General features: G+C 35.1%; 1 protein-coding gene and 1 long non-coding RNA gene across 2 annotated transcripts in view; one reads left to right on the forward strand and one right to left on the reverse strand.

Annotated features, from left to right (window-relative positions):
- LOC147574954 (uncharacterized) overlaps nt 1–17,084 on the reverse strand; it is a 641,937-nt gene that overhangs the window by 302,821 nt on the left and 322,032 nt on the right. The window lies entirely within an intron of this gene.
- Nucleotides 4,813–5,796, forward strand: LOC112851614 (olfactory receptor 13F1). The gene has a single exon (XM_025915131.1). It carries the CDS (start codon nt 4,813–4,815, stop codon nt 5,794–5,796), a length of 984 nt encoding a protein of 327 aa, XP_025770916.1.

The following is a 17,084-nucleotide window of genomic DNA, read 5'->3' on the forward strand; positions in this document are numbered from 1 at the left end:
TTAGATCATATGGTAATACTACTTTTAGTTTTTGAGGAAGTCCATCTAACAGATGGAAGGTGATAGCTCAAAAGTTTTTATTTGAATTCCAGTTATTTAACATACAGTGTAATATCAGTTTCAGGTGTGCAATTTAGTGATTCAACACTTCCATACAATACCCAGTGCTCAACACTACAAGTGCACTTCTTAATCCCCATCACCTATTTAACCCAGCCCCCTACCCACTTCCCCTCTGGTAACTATCAGTTTGTCATCTACAGTTAGGATATACATTTCTCTGATGATTAATAATGTTGAGCATTTTTTCATATACCTATTGGCTATTTGTATGTCTTCTTTGGAAAAACGTCTATTTAGGTCCTTTGCCAGTTTTTAAATTGGGTATTTGTTTCCAGAGTTGAGCTCCTTATAAATTTTGGATATTAACTTCTTATTATATGTACGGTTTACAAATATTTTCTCCCATTCCATAGGTTGACTCGTCATTCTGTTGGTTGTTCTTTGTTCTTTGATGTTGATTGTTCTTTGCAGAAACTTTTTAGTTTGATGCAATCCCATTTTTCAATTTTTGCTTTTGTTGCCTGTGCTTTTGGATTCATAATAAAAAATCATTGTCAAGACCAATGTTAAAAAGCTTTATCCCTATGTTTTCTATTAGTAGTCTTACAGTTTCAAGTCTTATATTTAAGTCTTTAATCCATTTTGAGGTGATGTAAGTATATGGTCTGAAGAGTCCAATTTCATTCTTCTGCATGTGGATATTCAACTTACAAACACCATTTTTGAAAAGACTGTACTTTTCCCATTGTATAATCTTGGCACTTTTGTTAAAGATCATGTAAATGCATTAATTTATTTCTGGTTTCTCTATTCTGTTCCCATTGATCTATACATCTGCTTTTATGTCAGTATCATGCTGTTTTAATCACTACAGCTTTGTAGTATATTTTGAATTCAGAAAGTATGCTTCCAGCTTTGTTCTTTCTCAAGATTGCTTTGACTATTTGAGCTCTTTTGTGGTTCCGTAGAAATTTTAGGATTGTTTTTTTCTATTTCTGCAAAAAATGCCATAAGAATTTTAATAAGGATTTCACTGAATCTGTAGATTGCTTTGGGTGGTATGGACATTTTAACAATATTAATTCTTCCAATCCATGAGTGTGGATATCTTTCCATTTATTTGCATTTTTTCAATTTCTGTAATCAATGTCTTTATTTTTTAGTGTACATAACTTTCACCTCCTTAGTTAAATTTATTCCTAAGTATTTCATTATTTTTAATGCTATTATAAATGGGATTATTTTCTTAATATCTCTTTTGATAGTTCATTTTTAGTGTATATAAATGCAACAGATTTTTGTACATTGATTTTTGTATCTTGCAACTTTACTGAATTTGTTTATTAGTTCTAGCAGAGTTTTGGTGGAGTCTTCAGGGTTTTCTATATTTAAAGAAAATGTAATCTGCAAACACAGACAGTTTTCATTCTTCCTTTCCACTTTGGATGCCTTTTATTTCTTCTTCTTGTCTAATTGCTTTTGCTATGATTTCCAGTATTATACCGAATAGAAACGGCAGGAGTGGGCAACCTTGTCTTGTTTCTGGTCTTAGAGAAAAAGCTTTGAGTTTTCCACTGTTGAATATGAAGTTAGCTATGGACTTGTCACATATGGTCTTTATTATGTTGAAGCACACTCTTTATAATTTGTTGAGAGTTTTTATCATGAATTCTGTCACTTTTTTTTCCCGCATCTATTGTGATAATCAGTGAGGGTTGGCCTATATGCTGGTGCTGCAGCTTCCTGCCTGACAGTGGGGTCGTGGAAGCTTGATCTATAAGGGCAGGCATTTAGCCTGGAACCTCAGGGCCTGGCCTGGCACTGTGGTGGCCAGGAGCCTTATTCTGGGGGTGTGAGCCTGGAGCCCAAGGTGCCAGGGTTCACTGGGGTGAGCTCTATGCTGAAGTTCATGGTAAATTTGGATACCACTTCACTCTTCTTCCCCCATGAGGTGTCTCTATGCATCGCACTACTTAGGCTTGAGGAAAGGATGACATGGGTAATGTGAAAGTGTTGTTCTTACCCCCTTCAATGTGTCTTTTCTTATTTCTGTTCTGGATTTCAATGGAGACCCAGAAGTATTCACCAATCCATAATCTTTCACCTGAAATCCTTAGCTTTTGTAAAGGTATTTTCATTTGTGGATAGTTGTTCAAACATGCTTCTGTGAGGGTACAAGCTCTGAAAACTATCATTCCACCATCTTGCTCATTCCTCATGGAAGTATCCTTTTACTGCTAGTTTGCTGAGTGTGCTTTATCATAAACAGAGTTTGAATTTTTCCATGGAGTGTCAGAATTTCTCTTCTTTTTAGTGTGCTTTGATTTATCTACAAAGCAGAAGTGTGGTTTGGTGCTTTATGCATAGTGGGGGGAGTCAGGTCAGCAACCTTCCTCAGTCTTAGTCACTGCCTTCCTTTAAATCTTTGTGGCGTAGCCCTACAGTACAGTTCTCTCCTAGGCACAGTGAAGCCAACCTAAATTATTTACTTCCAGCTGTATAAGCCTTACAGCTTTACAAGTTCAAGAAATCAAACAAGTTGGGAATGGTAGTCAATAAATAAATTCAGAGGGAAATGGGATTCTGGGGCCAGATGTCAGTCAGCTTCTTCCTTTTGCTTCAACCATTTGTATTATGGTTGCAGTTAATCTTGTCTAAATGAGGGGGGAAAGTAAGAATATTGCTGTAGTCAAAAAGGAAGGAAACAGTGAGAAGGGGAAGTAAATCCAGTAAATGCAGTAAATACAGGAAAGGAAGAGGATTCAAGAAGCAAACAGAAAACCACAGAAGAGAGAAAAATCTGAAATCTATGAGTGTATACTATAAATCAGATACTATGTAAGTTGCTCTTCATAAAATATCTCTCTACTCCTCATAACGACCCTGATAAAGAAATATTATCATTGCTCTTTTACAAATAAGCTAAATCTCAATGAGGATCACCAACTTGCTCTAGATAACAAAACTGAAGTGGTGAAGTGGGAAGTATTTGCAGCACTAAAGCCGTATTGTTTCCTGTGCACCAAGATGTCCTGTAGTTAAAGAAGTGAATCATCCCAGGGCCTTGAAGGTTATATCCCTACGAGAGCAGAGTAAATAGAAGACCTCATGGCTACATTCCGTTTGTAATAAAGCAAACAGTGAGGACAGGATTTCTGGTTGTTGTTGTTTTTTTAAATAATCTTGGTAATAGTTCAAATTTATAAACTTCTCTGAGAATTAAAACATATTTGATGTGATATAAGTAATTTAGTAATAGTCATGATTACAATCTGTTACTAAAACCAAGGCATCCAAACACAATTGCATAGTGATGAGACTGACAGCATGTTTTCTCCATACCACCATACACACTATTCGCCATTAGTTGCTCATTTGGAAAACAGAAAATTATAAATAGAGATTATAAAAATCACTCAAATGGAGCATTCAGTGGATTTCTGAAGGATCAAGATGCCTTTATCTGGTGAAACTATCTTCTCAAAATGGTTCTACCTTAAAAGAAGTGTTCTTTAAAACAAATTGTCCCTTCAAGTTCCATGAAGAACATTTACTCTCATCTTATCTTTGAGCTATGATGAGCAATGGAAGAGTTACTTAAGCTCTCCTTCTTCCATCTTTGGTGGGCTCCATATCAAGTATAACTTCATATTGTACACATTATGAAACACTCCTTCAATCTAAAGGAGAAACTGTCAACATTATTCATTCGCCTTAACTTTTTTAAAATTAGCCAGCTTGACTGCTTTTATAACACAATCAGAAGCAGAGAAAAGTTCCCTTCCCAAAGATAGTGTAGATAGGAATATGTTTATTTCTTGTTTGAATAACACTGCAATTATAACAGACCAGTTACTGACTATAATTGGATCTATGGGACATTATCCCTGGAGTTTCAGAATTTTAATTCTGCACAAATAGAGTTCTAAGTTTAATTTGCTACATGAATTGGAAACTTCTCATAAGCAACAAAAAGCTTAAATTGCCTTATAGTGCCAATAGTTGGTCTTTTGAAGGATGATTCTGGAGCACAGATGCCAGGCAAATTGTAGCTATATGAAAGAAATATCTATATATGTCTACCACCATGAGAATATCTGTCATCATCTTCCTGGGTTTGAAATGGAAACTGTGGACTTGTGTTGAAATGTCCAAGGTTTTTGGTTAATTAATCTATGACTGCAGAAATTTATAACTTTTTTTTAACTCACTGAATCTCCCAAATTATTTTGGACAGAATTCCAGGAGTGACAGAAAATATGATAAGCTTGGAAAGCAGAACAATTCCTAAGTAAGAAGACTGTTACAAAACTAGGGTAAGAAAATAATTCCAATGGCTCAGGTAAATTAATGACTTAGCTATAGATCAGCTACAAATGTGATTTCAGAAAAAGAAAGAATGCATAAGATTATTTCTTTCATCAATGTCTCATGATGTTTATGAAATAAACCTCTCCCTTCCTAACACTGACAAAAAATCTTGTATCAAAAGTAACAGCTTAAGGATTTACCTGTTGACTTCCTACTTGAAATTTTCCTAATTAATGACAAATTCCTTCAAACATATATTACTATCAGCAAGCTGGAGAAGCATTTGACTACACAGACTACAAGTCTATATCATAGACTACAAGTTCATATGAAGAAACAAATGCCAGAAAATACGAAGGGAGGGGATCTTATGTTTTATATATAATATATGATGTTAATCTTTCTGTGCATATATACAAATGAATATGACATAATAAAATGTTTCAGGGAAATTTGACATCTGTAACAGTTTTTTTCCTCCTGGGATTTTCTCACTACCCCAAAGTTGAGGTCATTGTATTTGTGCTGTGCTTGCTGATGTACCTGATCACCCTGCTGGGTAATATCATTCTGATCTCCATCACCATCCTGGATTCCTACCTACACAAACCCATGTACTTCTTCCTCAGCAACCTCTCCTTTTTAGACATCTGGTACACTTCTTCTGCTTTTACTCCAATGCTGACAAACTTTGTTACAGGGGAAAACACCATCTCATTCGTAGGGTGTGTTGCTCAGATGTACTTCTCTCTAGCTATGGGTGCCACTGAGTGTGTGCTCTTGTCCTTGATGGCATATGACCGATATGTGGCCATCTGCAACCCCCTGAGATACCCCATCATAATGAACAAGAAGGTTTGTTTGCAGATTGCAGCTGGTTCCTGGTTGACAGGCTACCTCACCACCCTGGTGGAAACAGTATTTGTGCTGCAGCTCTCTCTGTGTGGTCATAACACAATCAATCATTTTGCTTGTGAAATTCTGGCTGTCTTGAAACTGGTTTGTGTGGACACCTCCATGGTGGAATTACTCATGCTGGTGATCACCACACTTATCCTTCCCATGCCAGTGCTTCTAATTTGTATATCTTATGCATTCATTCTCTCCAACATCCTAAGAATTAGTTCACGGGGTGGTCGAAGCAAAGCCTTTTCAACATGTGCAGCCCACCTGACTGTGGTGGTTTTGTTCTTTGGGACAGCTCTCTCCATGTACCTAAAGCCCTCAGCTGTGGATTCACAGGAAATAGATAAATTTATAGCTTTGGTATATGGCGGATTAACCCCCATGTTGAATCCTATCATCTATAGTCTACGGAACAAAGAGGTGAAAGCAGCTATGAAAAGGTTGCTGATTAGAAATCCTTTTGGTACTGTGTTAATTTCTGTCCTCAATAATATCAGAGCAAGCACACTCATCTGAATAATCTCCAACATTATCCAGAAAGTTGCAAAATAGTTGCTATAAACCAAACCCTGGAAAACACTCATTTTTGATAGTTCAACATTAAGTTCAATATCTTGATTTATCTTGTAAATAAAACTGCTGAAATTAATGAATCATTTAGAAAGAATGAATTATGTTTCCAAAAAGTATTTAAAATTTATTGAATATTAATATAACATTAAAATTAGATAATTTCTTATTTCCTGTTTGACTTGCTATACATCTAATAGTCAACTGTAGCATCACCATGGCAACTAATACCCCAAGATTGTAAAATTTTAAGCCTAGTAAATTTTTAAATAATTTCTTCTTATATGATTTGCAATTATATCTGAATTTATGAAGAAATAGGTAATTTTACATAAGTGTTGATATAATTTAAGGTATAAATAAGTCATAATTCATAAAACCAAGATACTATTAATTTTAGAAGTTTTCCTAGTCTCTAAATGTTAAAATGTGAAAAATATGGTTTCAGGTTTGACGAACTATAGCATGAATGATTTTGTTATTTGGGATGTGTATCTGGGGGGATGAATAAATATCTCTGTATGTGCAAAGATATCATAACAAGGGTCTGCACAATTGTAATCCTGCATATGAAGTGGAGTAAAGAAATAACTTTGGGACATCTTGAAATGCTTATGGTAATAATGTCAAAACACTCTCATATTAAACTTTGAATGCCTCAGTGAATTCATCAACACATAACCACACCATGTTACTATTCTTAGACATGGTTAATTGACCTATTAAGTCTGAGAAAGAAAAGATTCCTACCCTGTAGAGATTACATTGGAAAAGAATTGATTTATGAATGTACACACATATTATGGGAAAAGATTCATGGATATATTTAATATATGTGAGCAAAATTACATAAAGTATAACTTTATCAATATTGCATATTGGTGAGTTTTTGTCTTTTCCACCTTCCCTGGAACTAGGAAATAATGAAGTCAATGTGTAAACATATCTTTCTTTCCTCTTTATCAGAGAGGTATTCTTGGACATACATGGGTGGTGACTTTATTATATGGATCAAGTGACCCTTGCTAGCATAAATACAATCTCTCTGAGTTTTAGATTTAGAGAAGGTAGAACAATTATAGATAATTGTTGCATAAGGTCTCAGCCTGAACAAGTCAGAGCTTTCAAGGAATTATTCAATCTCTATAACCTATTATATATACCTATATATATACATATATATATGTATATATATGATTATTCAATCTCTATATTCATTTATGACAGTGATTCCAGGTAATCACAAACACTGAGCCTATACATATTCATCTTACTTGTTTACATGCATGAAAAGAAAATCTGTAAATAAGGTGTTAAAATTAAAGTCTTATGCCTCATCAGTTCCAGTGGGCATATGATATCTTCTTCAACAAATTTGTCTATCATTGTTTTTGAGGGATGTGGATGAGCTGATTATTGTTCGTGAAATAAGCCAACTCCACTCTCTTTAGGCAAAATCCAATGAAATGGCTTTATACCACCTTGTTGGATCACCATAGGCCTAGAGAGGGTCCTGAGATTTCAGGGGATTTTGCAAGAGTCATCTTGTCTAGTCAGCTAGACCCCGGATTGAGTAAACTTCTGCATGGTTCAAGTATGTTTTGTATGCTGTATTACAAAAATGGAACTAAATATGTAATCCTGAATTGTATTTTGATTACTTCTTCATTATTCTATGTTGCATGATGAGGGAAACCACATTCTCATCAAGAGCTTCATCAATGAAGCTTACAAAACTGCATTGTATTCCAGTCCCACTTCTCTGAGGTAACATGTAGTTTATACTTTGAAATATTCATATTCAGTGTCCTTGGATTTCACTCAGGATTTCACTCACACAGTGGTTAATTTCAACAGATGCATAACTTTGACTCTTTGTGGAAAACTTGTTGTTTCAACTTTCAGAGAGTAACCTAGATTCCAAGGTCTATAGGACATATCACTGTGACCCACTCCTATGTATCACTTTTAAATATATTCATGTGAGCTCAGAGGAAATATTTGCCTTTGCAATCGCCCAGTAAATGGGAACTTACCCATGCCAATATATTCCTAAATGTCTGTCTGATCAAAAGTTTTTTTTTTCTTTTCTTTTATTTTTCAGGTTAATAAGATTTTACATGATTTCTCATGTGGTCTTTTAGTTTTCATTTCAGCAATTTCCCACAACCAAAGAATATACTAATACCTGTGCTACTTTACTTGTTTTAAGTTATCCTGAAGCTTTACTAAACAATTCTAGAAATCAAGATCATCTGGAAGGCTTGCCTAAAATATCATGTTCATGCTCAACCTAGATCCATCAAGTCAGAATTTCAAGAGGAAAGATCTGTTAATCTGCATGTTTTATAAGAATTGGTTATTCTTATCATGTGAGCGTTATAAGAATTCTGACTCACAGCATTAAAGGGAAAATATTGAATCATATTACTTAATGCTTTTAGAATTGGAGGTGGAGAGAGATGTGTTAAGCATCAAGGACATAAGCATACCCCATATCATAATTGATCAGAATTTAAGGAAAATATATGTTGTCTTCTAGAGCTTCATTATAAAGTGCCAGGGAAGAATCCATTTAATGATGTAATAAGTTTGAATACAATACCCTTGGGACTCTGTTCAAAGAAGAACTGTTTAAATGCAAGGTTTTGTTCTGTTTTGTTTGCCGCAGCTTTCATTTGTATACAGAAAAAAGTAAAGAAACAAATTCATCAACTTTATTTGAAACATATATTCTAAATACACAAGAGAAATGAAATATTTTAAAGTCTATTTAAATATGCTTAGTTTTTTTTTTTTTAATCTTATTACTTTAGCAAGACCTCTTATCATTAAAGAACAATCACAGCAGAATGATCCTAAAAGCTAGAATCAGAAACATGGAATTTGGGACCTAAATTTGGCATCCACAGCTCTCTCCTTTAAAATGTCAATCATGTTAACATACTACAGTATTATTAAGAGTTTTCTTCAAAAATCATCTGCATGTTGTGTTAAGATCAGTCTGTGGGGGATAATTTTAGAGTCAGGAAGACTTTGGAAACATATTGTAGTAATTTTATCCCAGACCAGAGTGATAGTTATGGAAAAGATGATTAATAGTTAATTCTGGATACATTGAGAAGACAGAACCAACAGGATTTCCCAAAGTATTGGATATGTGTGACAGAGGAAGAGAAGCATCAAAGATGACTTCAAGGTTTTCACACTGAAGGGTGAAAAGGACAGAGCTGTAACTCACTGAAAGAAGAAAGGCTATAGTTGGAGTGGGTCTGTGGGAGAATACCAAGTATTCATTGTAGACATTAGGTTCAAAATATCTCTTAAATATGACAACAATGCTGAAGAATATACAAGTCTTGTGCTTAGAGCAGAAGTCTGGAATAGGGATATCAATTTGGGAGTCATCAGCATATGAGTGGTATTTAAAATCAAGAGATGGGATAAGATTATCAAGGTAGTGGGTGTGGATAAGAGAAAAGGTTGAGCCTTAGGGCATCAAATCATCAATAGGCAGTATTGAAGATCTTAATCTGTCATCCATGCAGGGATGACAGATGATAGTGTAGTCTCTCCATTCTCTATGTATAATTATAGATATGGGCCCACAACTGTCCACCTTGTCCACAAAGTTGCCATTCTGTATCTAATTATCATTTTAGTAGCTATATATTTAATCATACGAACTTAAAAAATATATTTTAATCATTCCTATACTCAAGATTATTTCTGATCAGTGCCTATTGTCACTAATGCTGAAATAAATACCTTCTTATGTTTGATTTTCCCTTCTTTTTGATTATATCATAGAATAAATTCCCAGGGGTGGCTTTACTTCATCAAAGGCAATGAACAATTTTATGGCTCTCAGTAGAAAAGTTTTATAGTTCTTGATATATAACTCCAAATTACTTTCAAAAGGGGTTATACCAATTTACTTTACATGCTTCAGCTCTATTAAAATAGGTAATATAACTAAATGAAACTGCAACACTAATTCAACCAAAATTAAATTGTCTAAAACTATTTTTTCACAATATATTCTATATACAATGATTTTGTTTTTTGTTTCACTTCTCCCATTTAATATTTGTCTTCATTTCTCTTATTAAATGGTATCTTATATAAAGGTATTTGTGGGCATTCAGATGGAGTGAATTTGATCATTTAAATGCAGAGGAATTTCAGAAAAAATGGGCCTACCTTCAGAACTTTCAAATATGTGTATATAAGACATAGAATAGTAGCTAGAGCTATAGTGAATCAAATATCTGGACTTAAAAGTCAACCCATGGCTACTTCACAGAGCTGTATGTTGTAATCTATGCATAGAGAGTATTTCAGCAGTAATATTTTGAGAAGCTGAGGCATTGGAAGTAAAATAATTCTGGCTAATGATGAAACATGAGGATTGACCATGAAAGCCAATTTCAAAAGTGGAGTCAAAGGAAAGGTCACATTGCAGTTGGTAAGATTAAGTCCTAGAAACTAGATGACAACAAAGGAATATTTTCCATCTAGATCCAAAATAAGGTATCTCTTAGCATTCTAGGGCTGGATGCTACCTATTTGAGAAGGTACCCTATTAAATGCTATCCTATTTAAGAAGAAGAAAATCATCTCTTGTGGGTTTAGTTTTTTGTTCCTTGTTTTTTTAGTTCATCTTTTTTATTGTTAACTTAAAGTTCTAAAATTCTACAAAGAAAAAAATCCCTTTGACCTTACTGAAAATAATGTTATGAGCCCTGTAAACCTAATGTCTGATCTTGTCTCCATCTCTTACTTTACATGTAGGATGTTCAAGAAGAGATTGTGACAAACTTTCTGAAAATTTGAAAGAATTTTTTCTACATGTTTGTTTTCAAACTTTACTAATTTACTTTCACCTCAATTTTTAAATATGTGTTTACCCTATTATACAGTCCACATGTATGTTAGGTATAATTTTTTTATGCATGATGTATTTGAATAAATTTTAAAATAAAATTAAAAGTGCTATTAGTCGGGGCACCTGGGTGGCTCAGTTGATTAAGTGTCTGACTTCAGCTCAGGTCATGATCTCACGGTTTATGAGTTTGAGCCCCACGTCCAGCCTGGAGCCTGCTTTGGATTCTGTCTCTCTCTCTCTCTCTCTCTCTCTGCCCCTCCCCTGATCATGCTCTCTCTCTTTCTCTCTCTCTCTCTCTCAAAAATAAATAAACATTACAAAAAGCGCTATTAGTCTCTCTTTTGTTGGTGTTGTTTTTATTGCTAAGAAGAGGTTGCAAGTGGGCCCATATCATTTGTGTTTTCATCATGTTGGTTCCAGAGTAAGTGACCCAGAGTAGATGGTCAACTGTTCATGAGATAACAGCTATTCTGGACAATATCTAAAGTAGGATCTTCATTCTGAGGGAGAAGTCAAGAATGAGTTTTTCAGGATGGCAGAAAACAGAGGCAATCCTGAAGGAAGAGCACACGCATGTCTACTGGTGTAGACGATATTTTCATCTTCTAAAATGGTCTTTCTGGATTTTCCATAATTTTCCCTACTCAGCCTAACACAAAAAAGAATAGGCACAAAAATTAGTACACCTGAGCCTAATAATTGGAATTTATGTGCACAGTTCTACTCTTGCAATGTCTGTGTAGTTGATGAGAAAAATGAGTCCTACTAAGTAAATCTTTTGGGGTACAAGCTATCTAAGACTATCATAAGCTGGTTTCCCAGGAAACAAACTCTGAGATGGAGATTTACCACTGGAGGTTTACTGGGGCATGCCCTCAGAAACAACATCTGTTAGAGGGTGAGAGAAGAGGACTATGCAGGAGGAAGTTAATTGCAACCCAGGATCATCAGAAACCTCAGTCAATCCCACAGTGATCTCTAAAACTGAGATGGTCCTTTAGAGAAATCCCAAATTGAGGCTAAGGTCTAGGGCTTTTGTACCCCTGCATGGACCAGTCATTGGATAAAGTCTGCCCCTAGGAAGGAGTAAAAGCCATGGGCAAGACAGCTCTATCCAGCTGAAATAAATCCCCAAGGAAGGATACATACAGCTGCCAAATATCACAGCAGGGTGGTACAACAAAAAGAGAACTACCATAGTGAAGATGAACATTTTAATTTGGTTTATGATAGGATGGGAAAAGGTAGAAAGGAGAGAGAAAAGATGAGATAAGAAGAAAGACCTTGGCAATGATAAGCTCAATACTTATAGGTAAATCTTATAAAAACAAAAAACAAAACAAAAAAAAACCTAGGCAGCCTCTGGGCCTGATCCCTTCATACCCTTTAAGAGAACCCAGAATTTAGTCTTGATAAGAAAATCTCCCATAATGTTTATAGCAGTGCTATCAACAATAGCTAAATTATGCAGAGAGTCCAAATGTCCATCGACTGATGAATGGATAAAGATGTGGTATATACATACAATGGAATATTACTTGGTGATCAAAAAGAATGAAATCTTGCTTGCCCTTTGCAACAACATGAATGGAACTAGAGGGTATTATGCCAAGAGAAATAAGTCAGTCAGAGAAAGACATATATCATGTAATTTCACTCATATGTGGAATTTAAGAGAAAAACAAATGAACATAGGGGAAGAGAAGGAAAATAAGATAAAAACAGAGAGGGATGCAAACCATAAGAGACATAAGAACTGAGAGCTGCTAGAGGAGAAGTGGGTGGGTGGATGGGCTAAATGGGAGATGAGCATTAAGGAGAGCACTTCTTAGGATGAGCACTGGGTGTCATATGTAAATGATGAATCACTGGGCTCTACTCCTGAAACCAATACCACACTGTATGTTGACTAACTTGAATTTGAATAAATTAATTTTTTTAAAAAAGGAAATCCTCCAAGTCAAACAACCAGAGCCTACCCTATAATTAAGGTAAAGTCTATGGGCTAATTAGGGGAAAAAAAGAGGTAGAAATAAAATTAAAGAAAAAGTGAAAGGCAGACAAAACTAATACTGTGCAGTATTTTCATTTTATTTTGCCAGGTACAGTAGTTGGTAATTAATAGCTATTATTTAATTGAGCTCTATCAATAAATCTAAGAAACAGGTATTATTATTCCCATTTTATGGATAGGGAGCTAAAGCTCATAGATTAAATGTCCAAATTCATTCAACTTTGAAGGAGTTATAAGTCACCACATATAGGTTAAGAAAAAGTCTTAGATAGCATAACTTTCTTTGGAAACATAATCAAAACTATGGTGAATGTGAACCCATGTAATGGTAAGTCATTTTAAATGATGTTTTATAGAGATTACAAATTATATCATATTTTTTATTCATCATTTATTATTTACTAGATTACTTTACACCAATAAAGAAACTAAAGTCCAAAGAAATGAAATAACCTAGCCTAGAATCCCCAATTAGGTAGTGGCACAATGGCTCCTATGCAACTGCACCCTATGTGACTTTAATATGATCACTCTTCTCATTATTCCACAGTTTCAGTTGCTTGGAGAATTAAGACCCCTGCCAAAACCTTTCTATCCATCTCTTTCACAACAGACTAAAGCTAATGAGCCACCAAGTGACCTCTAACCCTGCAAAATCTGTAGATTCCAAAGGGAGCCAAGTACCATAGTGTCAACCCAATAAAGAGGTAAACTGAGGCAGGTTTGGATTTACCAAAAATTGAGTTTAATCAGGAATAGAAGATAAATTGCAACTTGGGAAACTTAAATTGCAGCAAACCACAGGCAAGCCCATTGAAGGTTTGGGTTGAGCTGTATTTAGGGGCAAGGAATGCAAAGAGTTGGGGGGGTCCAGCCAGAGTCAAAGCAGTAATTTCCCTTGCTTGAGGATAGGGAGAGATTCTTGGCAAATATTCAATGTCAGGAGAAAATTCCAGTTTTCTGTAAGTCAGGCATTCACAGGGACTCAGTCTCAGTTTTTAAGTTTTGTATTCCTGAGGGCAAATGCATGAGATCCTTCTCTTTCATATCCTCTGGTCCAATTTTAGATTGAAATCCTTTCACACTAGGAAACCATTTATTTTCTATTTGTTAGTACATATTGGTACTGGTAGATCTCTTCCCATGGGAATGCAGGCCGCATTCTAATATTTAGTGTTTTACTGGAAACCACATCTTGTTCTTTGCTAAGCTCCCTTAGCAGTATGGGCCTGGGCAAGAGATGTTTCATAAGTCTATAATAAATTAGGAGTATGCCTCAGTCTGGATTTATAACTTGTTTCTTTCCAAAAACCATTACATTGTTTTCAAAGATCAGAGCCCGCACAAATAAAATGGGAGGAACTGATGATTCCGCTTTTGCTTTCAGGATTGAAGTAGACCTGATTACCTAACCAGCTCTAACATGATCTCAACTAACACAGAAACATATCAGTGGCACAGAAACAGAGTGGCTTCTGCATCACCACAGAAAGATGGACTCACCATAAATAACTGCACTGTAATGAGAAAGAGGACTATAGAGTAGGAAAAATTAATTCAACAGGGAACAAAGGCAATACTTTGCCACAGAAATGAGGGCTAGCAAGAGCTTCCAAAGGAAAATAATTTATTTACAAGGTGTTATGGTATCATCATCATAAAGAGAGAATAGGGCGCCTGGGTAACTCAGTCAGTTAAGCACTGACTTCTGCTCAGATCATGATCTCATGGTTCATGAGTTCGAGCCCCAGGTCAGGCTCTGTGCTGTCAGCTAGGAGTCTGGAGCCTGCTTTAGATTCTGTGTCTCCCTCTCTCTCTGCCCCTCCCTTGCTCACACACTGTCTCTCTCTCTTTCTCTCAAAAATAAATAAAACATTAAAAAAATTTTTTAAAGAACAAAAATTCTCATGGAGCAAGGTTCCTAGCTGGAATAATAATACTAAAAGAAATACTAAAAGAAATAGTAATAAATAATAATAATCCAGAACATTTATTGAGTTATAACTGTGTTCTAGACACTCTCCTAAGTTCCTTACATGTAGTAATTTAATACAAACAATAATGTTATGAGTTGGTATTCATAGTAACTTATCCTATTTCATCAACCATATTTCTACCTCTCTTTCCAAACAAGCAACCTTAGAAAACAAGTATTAAGTGATTTATGTTGTTTACAAATTAGATACAGGAGAGGGCTGGGATCCAAGCAATTTGGCTTCAGAACAAGTAACTTAACCATCATGCTATTCTTTCTCTCACAATAAACTGAACGTTCTTCAACTCAGGTTTCCCTCTCATATTTACTAACAGGCAGTTCTACTGGAAAAACTGTGAAGCCCAGGTTCTTCAAGAAGGTTTTAAGTTGGGTTAAATTCTTGAATCCTCATATTTATCCTCTTTTGAGAGTACAGGAGCACCAAGATTTAGGGTCAATTCAAATTGAAACACAAATCATAATGTATACTTCGATGCTCATCTGAGCCCTTGAAGATCATCAGTCACCATAAAGATCATCATAAATTATCTCCTACATATTCTTTTAATACAGATGGAGCAAAGCTGAGGAATGAATCCAGGTAGCATATTATATACTTCCCTCTCCTTAGCATCTTTAAGAATAATTTCCCAAACATAATAAAATTAAACTTGAGGGTATCTCCTTTTGAACCAATAGTTTTAAAAAGGTTAATTATTAAAAGGTATAAAAACACAGAAGCTAATTATATTTTAAAATATACAGAAAAAAGGGGTGCCTGGGTGGCTCAGTTAGTTGAGCATCTGACTTCAGCTCAGTTCATAATCTTGCCATTTGTGAGTTCGAGCCCCACATTGGGCTCTGTGCTGACAGCTCAGAGTCTGGAGACTGCTTCAGATTCTGTGTCTCCCTCTTTCTCTCTGCCCCTCCCCCGCTCATACTCTGTATCTCTGTCTCTCTCAAAAATAAACATTTAAAAAAATTTTAATATACAGAAAAAACCCCAAGAAAACAGAAAAAAATTAATAATGGCAGAGGTTTCTGTCTAAAATGCCATTTACTCAAGACATGCTTAGCATTTGATTCAGTTTTATTCTCATGGAACTAACATGTTTATAAAATGATATTTGTTATTAGTTGTTTATTGTGTGTTTCTATTTGTAAAATCTAAGTCTCATGAGAACACAGCCTTTTTATCTTGTACTATACTATATTCTCATTTCCTTCAACAATGTTGAAAATATATAAGCACTTTAAATATTTTTCAAATGAACCAAAAGCAGGTATAAAGAAAACAGAAAAATCAACCCAATAGAGTTCATGGAAAATTTTCAGTTAGTCCATTTAAAAATAAAGAAAATAATAGAAATTCATTACATTGTGAACAATAGAAGCAGTAAAATCACACATACAGAGTTATTTTAAAAGGAGAAAATGTCATGAATATACCAATTAATTTAAAAATCCTGTTGCAATTGAAGATTTTTGAATGATAAATATGCTTTAACACCAATAGTCCTATCATATTCCATGTTAAAACACATGAATGAATCATTCCTGTGAAAGTCAGGGCCAAAATAAGAGCATCTTCTAATATCTTTATTATTCAACATTAATTATTATGGATAATAAAATTTTTCCAAATACATGAATTTACAAACCTAGGAATATAAATATAGGAACAGAAAAGAAAGTTATCAGTACTAACAGTCACTTTTTTTTTTAAGAAAAGCTAAGTGAATCAACCAAAAAGTCTATTATTAGTAGAAATGTTCAATTTCTATTCCCTATAATGTACAATGTTCAATTATATAGTTACCTGGCTATATAATAATATATAACATATATTATAGCTTCTCTATAGGACAATGGTTAGAAGATGGCAGTGGAGTAGGAGGGCTCTACTCTTCCCACAAAGACAATTATATAACTATCAAATAATCCTAAATAACCCAGAAATTTACTTGAAGAGTGGCAGAACAAACCCCACAGCTAAAGATAGAGAAGAGACTCATCAAGAGAGGTCAGGACATGCAGAGAAGTGGTTTGGGAGAGAGATGGATTGTGGCTGCTTCACTGGGGTGGACGGAGAGCCATGGTTGTGGAGAGGGTTGAGAGACAAACTAGCATACAGGGGAGAGAAAGGGGAAAACAAATCCCCATAGTGGTTGGCTTCAAGAGAGAGAAGGTCTGAACCTTGTGACTTTTGGCAACCAGCTTAAAGCCTGGAGTTTTGAGGGTCAGCAGGCTTGGATGGGATGGATCCTGAAGGGCATTGTGGTGCTCTTGGAGAGAAGGCAGGCAAATAACCCATGGACATATGGTGTTGAAACAGTGATCTTGATACCACCAGCTGG

This window comes from Puma concolor, chromosome D4, assembly GCF_028749965.1.
Source record: "Puma concolor isolate L17-30 chromosome D4, mPumCon1.1.hap2, whole genome shotgun sequence".
In the NCBI taxonomy this organism is placed as follows: Eukaryota; Metazoa; Chordata; class Mammalia; order Carnivora; family Felidae; genus Puma; species Puma concolor.